General features: G+C 41.4%; 1 protein-coding gene across 4 annotated transcripts in view; it reads left to right on the plus strand.

Moving 5' to 3' along the window:
- The window catches only part of wdr33 (WD repeat domain 33), a 191,985-nt gene that overhangs the window by 72,342 nt on the left and 107,049 nt on the right, over positions 1 to 12,594 (plus strand). For all 4 annotated transcript variants that reach the window (XM_085990786.1, XM_085990788.1, XM_085990785.1 and 1 more), the window contains exons 3-7: positions 945 to 1,013; positions 2,574 to 2,678; positions 3,998 to 4,093; positions 6,449 to 6,600; positions 9,078 to 9,175. In XM_085990786.1, the coding sequence (XP_085846912.1) occupies positions 945 to 1,013; positions 2,574 to 2,678; positions 3,998 to 4,093; positions 6,449 to 6,600; positions 9,078 to 9,175 (520 nt within the window). The remainder of the gene's footprint in view (positions 1 to 944; positions 1,014 to 2,573; positions 2,679 to 3,997; positions 4,094 to 6,448; positions 6,601 to 9,077; positions 9,176 to 12,594) is intronic.

The following is a 12,594-nucleotide window of genomic DNA, read 5'->3' on the forward strand; positions in this document are numbered from 1 at the left end:
GTATGTAAATGTAAAGAAAGAAAGGTGTTTGAACTGAATGGCATAGCTTGACTCATTGATCACTTCCTAACACTTTTAATAAACTAAGGTCCACAAACCAGGGCAGCAATCAGCCCATGCCCAGCAAGACCTTGTCCTGAGATGTGTTTATCAGCCAAATTCTAATATAACATTCTCTGCAGTTTTGAAAACTAGTTTGGCACAACCATAAACAGCATTGTTAACACATTCACTGAGCAAACCAAAGTCTGCTCCAAGTAGAGGCAGGAATCAGCTCCCTCATCTCCCCGGTGGATAAGAAAGACGAAATACTTGCATTTATATAGCGCCTTTCACAACCTCAGGACGTCCCAAGGCACTTTACAACCAATGAAGTACCTTTTGAAGTGTAGTCCCTGTTGAAATGTAGGAAACAAAGCAGCCAGTGTGCACACAGCAAGCTCCCACAAACAGCAATGTGATAATGACCAGATAATCTGTTTTTAGTGATGCTGGTTGAGGGATAAATACTGCTCAGGACACCAGAGATAACTCCCCTGCTACTTCAAGATAGTGTCATGGGATCTTTTACGTCTAACTGAGAGGGCAGAAAAGGCCTCGGTTTAACGTCTCATCTGAAAGACTGCACCTCTGCTAGTGCAGCACTCCCTCAGTACTGCACAGAAGTGCCAGCCTAGATAATGTGCTGAAGTCTCTAGAGTGGGACTTGAACCCACAACCTTCTGACTCAGAGATGAGAGTCCTACTAACTGAGCCACAGCTGACAATGTAGAACTATGATCATTCATACACTGCTGTTAAGGATGAAAATTCAAGATAGCTGCTTTATGTGTACTGAGTGTAACCAATTCATCTTTTTCTTTTAAAAGTACCTAATGAGTATCTAAATAGTTTTTCTTGCCTGGTTGTTCATTTGCTGATTGGTTTCTTTTTTTCATTTTTAGAATCGAGTTTGGCAGAGAGATCACAGAGACCTTCGAGCAATCCAGCCAGATTCAGCTTACTATAATGATGTAAGCATCTCAACAGGAAAATCTTTGTAACTTCCCTATACTAATTTAATGTGCTGCTCCTGTTGGCTGGCTTGGCTTTGCTGGTGGTGCTGTTTGTTACTTTGGTTCTGTTTTGGTGACGACAACAGCTTATATTTCATCGTCACTGGGTCAAAATCCTGGAACTCCCTCCCTAACAGCACTGTTGGGAGTACCTTCACCACACAGACTGCAGCGGTTCAAGAAGGCAGCTCTCCACCACCTTCTCGAGGGCAATTGGGGAGGGGCAATAAATACTAGCCTTGCCAGCGACACCCACATCCCATAAACGAATAAAAAAAAAAATCATATAGTGCCTTTAATGTAGTATAACGTCCCAAGGCACTTCACAGGAGTATTGTAAGTCAACAATTTGACACCGAGCCACATAAACAATTAGGGCAAATACCAAAAGCTTGGTCAAAAAGGTAGATTTTGAAGAGCGTCTTAACTGAAGAGAGAGAGATAGAGGCGGAGAGGTTTATGCAGGGAATTCCAGAGCTTAGGGCCTAGGCAGCTGAAGTATAATAAAGAAGGCAATAATATTTGCACTTTTATTTTTGTATATTAGATGGCAGAACAGCTGGATGGTGCTGTTAATTAACTTTTATTTCATGAATATGGCCCTGTTAGTGTAAGTAACCTAAATAAATTGCTTCATAAAAATTCTCCTGATGGCAAATGAATCAAACTAAAACACCCTTGGGGTTACTAACTTTGAATTAGATTGAAGTAAAGAAAGAATGCAGCTTAGATTTAAGTACATCAAAGAGACAGACTGAAGGAAGAGCAGAGGTTATGGATGTACTGGAAGTTCAGGAAAACAGCACTTGGCTTCTGATCACCCAAGAAGTCGTGGAACAAATAAATATAAAGCACAATTATTGCTTGTGGGGCATGATGCACTGGAGAGATGATGAGGGAAATGCTACAGATCGCATCAGGGACAAACCCAATAGGATAAAGGCTCATCGCACGAACAACCTCTCTTTGCACACAACCCCCAAAGAATTTAAAAATAGGATTTTTTTTAATGAACTAAGTAACGTACTCATGCTTGAGCAGTCTCACACAGTTAGTGATATAAATTCTGCATTTGAACCTCAGCAAATAAATTGTAATATTCCAGGAGATTTTGGGGGAGAGGCAGGTAAAAGAAAGTGGGTGTGAAGATTTCCCCCTTGTTTTTGCTCTACTGGTGATTATTCAGGTATGAGACTCTACATTGGCCTGCCCCAGACATGATTGTGCTGGTTTCAGTAATGTTGGTTGCACTGCTGTGTTGGTCTGGCTTAATTTCAGTTAGGCTGTTGCGTTGGTCTGGCATAGTCTTGCTTCTGATGTTGGGTTGATTCTGTTAATGACTTTACATTTGGTTGATTGGCATTTTGGTGGTGCTGATTGACTTGGCTTTCTTATGGAGGTTTGCTGTTTGGTTCTATTGATGTTTCTGCTGTTAGTTGGTCTTGTCGTGCAACGCAGATAGTGATAGTTTTGCTGTTTTAAGTCTCTGGTCCTGATGGTGTCTTTAATGTTTTCCAGCTGGTGCCACCGATGGGAATGCTGCAGAATCCTATGAATGCTGTAACAACAAAATTTGTCAGAACCTCAACCAATAAAGTGAAGTGCCCAGTGTTTGTTGTCAGAGTAAGTACTTAATGAAAGAATGTGAGCAAGAGTTGAATTAAAATAGATACGTCGTGAATATTTTGGCCTTGTGCCCGACTGGTTTATTAGATTGGAATTAAACCACAATTCAAGACTCTGTCAGCTGCACCTCCCACTATCTGGGACTAAGAAGCATTTGCTGATCAGGGTCATCACATTATAATGAAGGGATTGGTGGACTTGAATCAAGCTCGTTTGTGTGTGCTGATTCAAAAATGTTGCAGTGGAGCTGTTATTCAACATTGGAAATGTAAAGTAGAATGAGGAAAAGCCTTTTATTCCATTCAATTTCCCCCCCCCCAAAACATCTTTACCCAATAAAAATTGGTTAATCTCCTTTTGCCGCTTATGTCTGGAGCCACCTTTGTTATCCCCTCAATCTTTTCCACTGCTCCTGTACACTGACCAGTTAGAGGCATTTGTCTACGCATGATCTCATCAACGTTTTGCACAAGTTCAGCATCACTTTTGTATATATTTGGGATTTACTTCCCGCCATTCAGTTTGCCTTGGGGTGCTTAATGCCATGCACTGACATTATTAGCATTTGTCAGTCATCCCATTGCTATTTTTTCTATATCTTTTGTCATCCAGTCACATTTGCTACTTTTAACGCCATCGATTGTTATATTTCTTGGGGTCATAACATTTTATTTCTCTGTACATAATGTAGACAAGCTATTTATGAAAGCCTCATCACGATCTTTAATGTTATGAACGGCAGGAGTTCCATTCCAGTTCAAGTCCCTGAACCTGCTCTTGCTCAGCTTTTTTGCGCCTAGGTTTAACTAACACAGGCAGGAAAAAAAACTTTGGTCCCAAACAGCTGCCATTTTCAGTTTGAGCAACTACGAATGTACAGTTGTGTAAACTGCTGTAGCTAGCATGTGTTTGCTTTACCCGATGGGTGGGTTTTAGCGTTTGTGGGTTAAAGTGCCTTGGGATATTTTTACTATGTTAAAGGCGCTATATAAATGCAAGTTGTGTGTGCTGCCACAAGAGTGACACAAGATCTCTCTGTACCTCTCACTGTATTTAAAGACCAATCTGGTTTCAAATATACATTTAATTGCACATTTGACCAAAGCCAGTGGGAGTGCCATGTGGACCTCCCCAAAAAATGCTTACCAGCCTCATTAAAAGCTAGAAATACAAAATATGTTTAATACTTGAATTGCAATGACTGTTTCTGCAGTGCATCAGAGAGATGGCTGTAAAATCTGTTTTGTTGCATTGTGGGTATTGAATAAATTATGTTTGTTTGAATGTAAGAATAATTGTTTTTGTTTTGTGTTCAGTGGACTCCTGAAGGAAGGCGGTTAGTCACTGGTGCTTCAAGTGGGGAGTTCACTCTCTGGAATGGACTCACGTTTAACTTTGAAACTATTTTACAGGTATGAGCATCTCCAGTGCAACTCCAATGTGGGGTCAGGGTGGGGAGAGAGAGAATGTAGTTTGTACTGCCACAGTAATGAAGACCAGAGTTGTAGAACAGAGTGTTGGTGTTGTAGTGAGAAATTTCGAACACACAGAAAAGTTGATGTCACTACTGTAAGCACCGAAACCAAGAGCCTACTGTGCAGTACGGCCGATAGATGTGATTGCATTAGTCAACTGATGACATAAATGTTCATTCATTAGCCAGAGTGTGGGAGAAACTTTTTCACTTTCTTGCTTAGCGAGGTGTCCCATTGGTGGTATACAATTGGGATTCTCGGCTATTTTCCTTGGTAGCTACAATAACATTGCACTTGCTACTGTGCTAATGTAGATTTTGTAATTTTTCACATTTCTGATGTTTCTCTTTCCCCATCCATCTCAAACCTGCCATATTCTGACCACATAGTTAGGCAGCTTGCCTCACACCTCTGCCAAGGCCACCAAAGCCAGTTCCACTCCATTCATGCAAGCAGGATGGAGAAGTTCCTCATTCCAGTTTTCCTGGTTGCTCTCTGAAGGGGCTGGGTCTTATCCTGGTGCATCTTCTGATGGTTCAAGCGGAGATTGAAAACCTACCCTCTGGGGATTTGTGGGCACAAATCATGTGTTCTGCCTTGTGGTGAGGTGCACTTGTACTGCAGGACTACAAAATTGACTGAGTACTCTCTCCATTGGACATTCCCTATTGCTATCAGTAATCATTACTACCAGTTCTCTTGTTCCTATGGACAACAGTGAACACCGTTCACTGGGACATAGTCATTCACTCCCGAAGGAAGGTCCAGGGTCTTGTTTTAATCTTCTACTCAGTTGTTCCAGCCACGTCTCCCACGCTTTATTCTTTTTTGTATTTAAAATCATGCTGTTATTTATATTTCTTTCATTAGTATATTCACCATGTTTCTTTCTGTATCTGATTACTCACACTCCACTGCCTGCTATAGATGTTGATCCTTATGAAGTTGAGCTATTGAGCTTAATTCTTACCGTTGCAATTACCTGGTTGTGGTGTGAGTTGCAGTCTGTTCCAGAGTATGTTATGTTATATGTTGAGTTTCAGAAGTGCTCTCTAGTAATGATGTAATCCTTCTGATTTTTATTTTTTCCCTTCATTGTCTTTCAATCACTTCTATGTATTTTACCTGCTAGGCCAAATGTGCAACACAATAAAATTGTGCTATTTAACAGAACTCTTACTATTCTTGTTTCTGTGTCATTTCTCTCTCCCAGCCCATTTAATTGTCACAACCTCATCTTTTCCTTTTCCTGCTTTAATGCTCCTATCACTAATAGTAATGAATATCACATTGATTTTACTATTTTCAGCATCATCTCGACCTCATCATAGAATTGCTCCATCACCACATCTTCATTGTGAATGGTGTTAATGTTGAAAAGTTTGGTTTCCAATTTTGCAAAACATCACATCAGAGAAATGCCACTAAACTGTCTCTTGACTACTTCCTTGTCTAGGATCATCTCAACACCATTAGATCAGCTATACTTTTCAACTGTGATTATCTTTCCAATATCTTTCACTGAGGTCTAAAACTATCCCATTTTACCTTTGACTCTTCTGGTTTAAGTTTCTCAAGCTCCATTTGTCAATTTTTAGGCATTACTCATGTAGTTTTCAGAGGCTTAGCCTCAGTTGGTAGACTCATCATGTTTTGTCTGCCCATGTCATATAGAAACAACAACTCCCTGTATAAGAAATGTACTTACTTGCTGTATCTGTCTGCAGTGTGTAAAGTCACCACAGGTGATTCCCAAACTGTTACTGGGATTATTCATTTATAGTTTTGATGTCATTAGTGCTCTGCTTGATTCACGACAATATGCAGTGGTTGCAGAAGACTGCACCTACTTTGTGCTCCTTATTTGTTGCACAATGTGCTGTTACACCTTTGCTACCACTGACCGAATTAGTAGGTTGCTCTGCCAGTTACATCATGTTCAGTGTTGACACTGGATGAGGGTGTCCTTTCCATCAGGAGCAACAGCCTCATTTACCTCCCCAGTTAAAGTACTTTCCGAGATATCGCCGCTGTCATGTGCAGACACTTTCGGAGAGGCAGCAGTGAGAGTTGAGATTTGTGTGGACTCCAATGTATCGAGCCACTATGGTCTTTCAAGAGTTGATTGTCCTGGGATAGGAGGTGTTAGTGCTACACAAATATCCCCAAAAACAAGCATCTGAACTAAGGCTTTTTAAAAAAAACTGTTTGTGTGAGACTTTCATGTCAAATGGAAATTAACATTCATGAAGCATCTTGAGAATGTAATAAACATTTTTTCCCCCTTAACAGGCTCACGACAGTCCAGTTAGAGCCATGACCTGGTCTCATAATGACATGTGGATGCTGACAGCTGACCATGGTGGATATGTGAAGTATTGGCAGTCCAACATGAACAATGTGAAGATGTTCCAAGCTCACAAGGAGGCGATTAGAGAGGCCAGGTGGATTAATGCTATGCAGTTTTCCATAGGGATTGGTATAATTATATTGTCATTTCAATGTATTCTCGGTGAAGTTGTGCATGGTTTCTATGAGACCCTGGGAATGATGCTTCACATTTTATGCTCAGTATTTATATTTGTTTCCTCTTTTACACAAAGCGCCACATTGTCTGCTATAGAACTATGGTGTGGTATTGATACGTTGCCATTTTTGAGAAATGTGGATGTTGACAGTATGCTGTACTGCTCAGAGTTTTGCTGCAGTGCTAATGTATACAAGTATTCCTTTTATGAGTTCTTTGTAAAGCAAGATTTTACATTTTAAATAAAGTATTTCCTTTTTTCTAAAACTGAATAAAGGCTAAAACTTCAGAAATAAAACCAGTTTCAACACCGAAGTAAAATGGTCAGCGAAATCCCGATGGTGGTGATCTATGCAGGGATTAAACATAAATACTAGAGCACAGACATCCAGCTACATCCAGTGGCAAACAAGATTGAAGAATTTCAATAAGAAATTAAATTTTAAAACCATTTTAATATTGCCAACATCAAAATTGAAAGTGGCGGGCTTTGTGGGTTGTAACTTTTGCTCATCGTGTGCTTTGAATTCATTTGGAGGGAGAGCTGTAAAAAAAGTAATTTTTTTTTAAGGAAATTTATCCCATTTCATCTGGGTTTCCATTACAGTGAGAAAGTAATGTCAGTTTTTTTTCAGTATTGTGACTGACTACATTGTAGTATCAGATAATTTAAAAAACTTTTCCATTTAGAAAATGGAGCCAAAACAATCCAGTTAGCAATTAGCAGGGACAAGGGATTTCCCCTGGATCCTAGGAGTGGGCTTTTCAAACCGTTCTTTAAAATCTGTGCAGTACCAGGTTAATGTCATATGTCCTGGTTATACTCTGATTGTTGGGCTGTGGTGTGTTGACACAGCATGCCAGAGGCATCTAGTGGCAGTAAAAGGGTACTGCACAAACTTGCTCAAATACCTTCATGAATAGAAGGTAAATATCAGCAAACTAGCAGCAGCATACACCACTGTTACTAAAGTTGATGCGGCTAGGAGTGTTGAAGACTAGATGTGCAACACTGAAGTGCTTGCACTGAATGTGGCTAAATGAGCTGCACCTTTTGAATATCTAATACTTGCAATGTGACAGTTACACCGTTGGATTTCACATTTGCAGATACCTTTCACTTAGGTCAGAAAAACAACCTAAACCAGGATACTGTGGCTATCTGATTTAAAATACATCATCACATTATTTTAGATCTAAATTTTAACAATGATATCAGGTGGCAGGTTTCCCTTAGGCCCACCTCGTTCCTCAAGGCCATTTCTGCAATCCAACATGTAATATTGTTTTATAACTTCCCTCTCATCCCTACTTCTGTGAATGATGTAACTTGGGGTTAATGCTTTGTATAAAGTGCCTAATCTGGTGAAAGTGCTAAACAGAAAACTACACCGAGCTATTTAACATTACTACCATTCAGAACAGCATTTGCATATGGAATCCAAGGAGCATTATGTAGTAGAGCTGCAGTCCTTAGCATGGTGCAGGTTTTGCCACTGTTTCTTCATCTAGTTGATAATGCCATATGTGGCAGTGTATCGTCATATGCGCTGTCCTTGGCGGTGCAGCTACTTGAGTATCTTCTGTTTAGCGCAGTGGAACCTCGATTATAGGCACACCTGCCATCTAGACACTCAATTATACCCAATTATAAATTTCATGGGAGTCCTGATTTAGTTATTATATGAACTAATTCAAATATAGTGGAGTGTTCTTAAATTGATTTTTCACAACTTCTGGGTTCTTGATCCAGCAGGATAAATAGTTACTGAACCACTGTTACCTGATAGAATTTACTATTCTGATGGTACACTTTGGGTCTGGGAGCCCAGCAGATGTCAGGGCTTTGCATCTGGGAGCCCAGCAGATGTCAGGGCTTCAAGTCTGGGAGCCCAGCAGGTGTCGGGGCTTTGCGTCTGGGAGCCCAGCAGGGGTCAGGGCTTTGCATCTGGGAGCCCAGCAGATGTCATGACTTTGAGTCTGGGAGCCCAGCAGATGTCAGGACTTTGAGTCTGGGAGCCCAGCAGGAGTTGGTGTGCTAGTATTTTAGAATACTCATGTTTAAATGCAAAAATGTGGGTCTTGCTTGCACATGCAATTAAGTAATCTTGATTAAGCAATCTAAATAAACCAATTGGAAGTTTGAAAAACTTGGTGTCAAACTAAGTATAAGGGGACTTCGATTATCTGCCAATTTCTATTTCCTGCTGGGGGAGGATCCTCTCCCACATTCGTGGATAATCGAGGTTCCAGCATAAAGCATCGTGGTTATTCTAGTTAACTTCTGGAGTCCATTTGTACAGAACGCTTATGTGAGGATGCTCCAGATTGGGCTCAGTTCGGCTCCTGTTAAATGCTGACCTCTTTCCCCTACTGTGTGTCTTCATGTAACAGTTTCTCACCTACGGATAATAAATTTGCCACATGTTCTGACGACGGCACAGTTCGAATCTGGGACTTTCTTCGATGCCATGAGGAGCGCATTCTTCGAGGTATGTACAGCATAACGCTACTGTATCTACTGTGTACTGAGCCTAACAATTTAAATGAGTATGTACATCCGGGAGTGTCAAAAATCCAGCACACCAGTGCTTAAATAGGCTGTAACGATTAATTAAATGTCTGCTTAAAACCCCACACCCCTCTCATCCAAGGTGTAGAAAAAACATGTATACTATTCATGCATCTCGCACATCCTTTTAAAAATGTCGTCCTTTCGCATTCTTAACTCTGCGGTGCCTCTTCAGTCATGTTTGACAAATTTGCTGGAGTTCTTTGAGGAAGTAACGTATAGGGTGGATAAAGGGGAACCAGTGGACGTATTGTATTTAGACTTCCAAAAGGCATTTGACAAGGTGCCACACAAAAGATTATTGCTTAAAATAAAAAATCACGGGATTGGGGGTAATATTCTGGCATGGATAGAGGATTGGCTATCTAACAGAAGGCAGAGAGTTGGGATAAATGGTTCATTCTCAGACTGGCAATCAGTAACTAGTGGTGTTCCGCAGGGGTCAGTGCTGGGTCCACAACTCTTTACAATCTATATTAACGATTTGGAGGAGGGGACCGAGTGTAACATATCAAAGTTTGCAGATGATACGAAGATGGGAGGGAAAGTAGTGAGTGAGGAGGACATAAAAAACCTGCAAGGGGACATAGACAGGCTAAGTAAGTGGGCAGAGATTTGGCAGATGGAATACAATACTGGAAAGTGTGAGGTTATGCACTTTGGCAGGAAAAATCGTAGAGCAAGTTATTATCTTAATGGCAAGAAACTGAAAGTACTGAAGTACAAAGGGATCTGGGGGTCCTGGTGCACGAAACTCAAAAGGTTAGTATGCAGGTGCAGCAAGTGATTAAGAAGGCCAATGGAATGTTGGCTTTCATTGCTAGGGGGATAGAATATAAAAATAGGGAGGTATTGCTTCAGTTGTACAAGGTATTGGTGAGACCGCACCTGGAATACTGCGTACAGTTTTGGTGTCCATACTTAAGAAAGGACATACTTGCTCTCGAGTCAGTACAAAGAAGGTTCACTCGGTTAATCCCGGGGATGAGGGGATGGACATATGAGGAGAGGTTGAGTAGATTGGGACTCTACTCATTGGAGTTCAGAAGAATGAGAGGCGATCTTATTGAAACATAAGATTGTGAAGGGGTTGGATCGGGTGGAAGCGGGGAAGATGTTCCCGATGATGGGTGAAACTAGAACTAGGGGGCATAGTCTTAGAATAAGGGGCTGCTCTTTCAAAACTGAGATGAGGAGGAACTACTTCACTCAGAGGGTGGTAGGTCCATGGAATATGCTGCCCCAAAAAGCTGTAGAAGCTACATCATTACATAAATTTAAAACAGAAATAGACAGTTTCCTAGAAGTAAAGGGAATTAAAGGTTACGGGGAGCGGGCAGGAATTTGGACATGAGTCTAGGTTCGGATCGGTCATGGCCCTGTGGGTAGCGGAGCGGGCCCAGGGGCCGTGTAGCCTGATCCTGCTCCTATTTCGTGTGTCTAATTCTGTTAGATTCAGGAGATGGTTCTGTGATAGTGGATTGGCGGTTAGGATCAGATCAGCCATGATCTTATTGAATGGCGGAGCAGGCTCGAGGGGCCGATTGGCCTACTCCTGCTCCTATTTCTTATGTTCTTATGCCAGTTACTTCTTTCTGTCTCTCATATCATGTGTCCTCTCATTTGAGGTGCTGAGATATGTAACATTTTGTCTCACTTTGTAATGTGTGTGTGTTGGGGGGTGGAGGACTGTGTGACTAATGTGATTTTGTAGTTTTGGGAATCGCCATTTCACTATTTAAAAATGCACATAGGTTTGCTCCCAGAAATGCTACCAAAGAAACCAAGTCTCACTACTTGAGTTGCATGTATAATACAAAAGCTTTGCAATACATACACATGCATGTCACTCTATTACAAGCAGTCATGAGCAGTTACACACAGCTGTTAAAAAGGCAGACTTGATGCTGCATAAAATCATATAAAATCTATTCTGCAGCCTGAACATTGTGGCTTAAACATGCCGCTGATGACTGTCGGTATGTTTTACTTCTCTGCCAAGTTGGGGTTCAGTAATCTCTGGGGCTTGAAAAAAAGACTTGTATTTCTATAGCGCCTTTCAGAACGTTGCCAAGCACTTTACAGCCAATGTAAAGTGTAGTCACTTGTAATGGAAACACAACAGCCAATTAGCATACAGCAAGGTCCTGCAAACAGCAATGTGATAATGACCAGATAATCTGTTTTTAGGTGTTGGTTGAGGGATAAATGTTGGCCATGATACTGGGGAGAACTCCCCTGCTCGTCTTCAAAATAATGCATTGGGATCTTTTACATCCACCTGAGAGGACAGATGGGAACCTCTGGGTTTAACGTCTCATCTGAAAGACGACTCCCTCAGTACTGCACTAGAGTCCCAGCCTAGATTTTGTGCTCATCCCGGGAGTGGGACTTGAACCCACAACTTTCTGACTCAGAGGTGAGAGTGCTAACACTGAGTCCCGGCTGACACTTGACCACTTGTGTCCGGGTCCAGCCTGGACCAATGGAGGGGGACTTGTGTAGTTTGGGTATGTCCACTTCCAAATGGGGGTGGGCCAATGGCACAGCGCTGACCTACTTTAACATTATTTAGTTGTCAGTCTGTTCCACTTATGTATGGCAAGAGGTTTCAGTGCTTGGGGAGGTTGTTTAAAGAAAGAAGTAGAGATTTCAAATGTCAATTTTTATAACTAGTCTTTTTGTTCGAAGTGAAGGCTCTGTTGCCTTGAAGAACATCCCTGTTTTTGTTTTTCTTAGCAGTCATAAAGTAAACTTCACAAAGTGGGAATGTATTTAAACTTAACATGTAGTGGGGTGGTCTGCTTTTACACTCACGACTTACTCTTTTGTAAACTGATGAATCCATTGGCGAGAATGATTGGTGTCAGGCAGACTTTAGGGAACGATTAAAGCCTGCAATAGAATTTGTGTCTAACACTTTCAACAGGAGTAAGGTTTTGCTTATTCTGTGATGCTACTTCAGAAGATTTCTTCCACATGAAGGCAGTGTTATGTTGGAGTTTGTTCCATATTCACCAATTGGGAATGAGGTGCTTCTCCAGTTACATTGGCTCCATGGCTATTCATGTAAGCCTTCACAGTGAGTGTTAGGATACTCCGTCATGGTGAGCAACAGTCAGCTGAGCCTCATTTTGTGTTCTCCCAATGTCCATATTTGCACACTTCCAGAAGGGATCACATCCTTCTGACCCAGAAGCAAGAGTATTATGAACTGAGGGAAGCTGACATGCAAGTTGCTTCTGACCCCTCCCCATTCAATAACCAGTCCAGGAACATTACGGTCAAGTGTTGTGCTCAATGTTACCCTTTATTGTTACCAGTTAACTCAGCACAGAC

Source organism: Somniosus microcephalus, chromosome 6 (assembly GCF_052327205.1).
Source record: "Somniosus microcephalus isolate GS21.2 chromosome 6, FLI_Smic_1.0, whole genome shotgun sequence".
Lineage (NCBI taxonomy): Eukaryota > Metazoa > Chordata > Chondrichthyes > Squaliformes > Somniosidae > Somniosus > Somniosus microcephalus.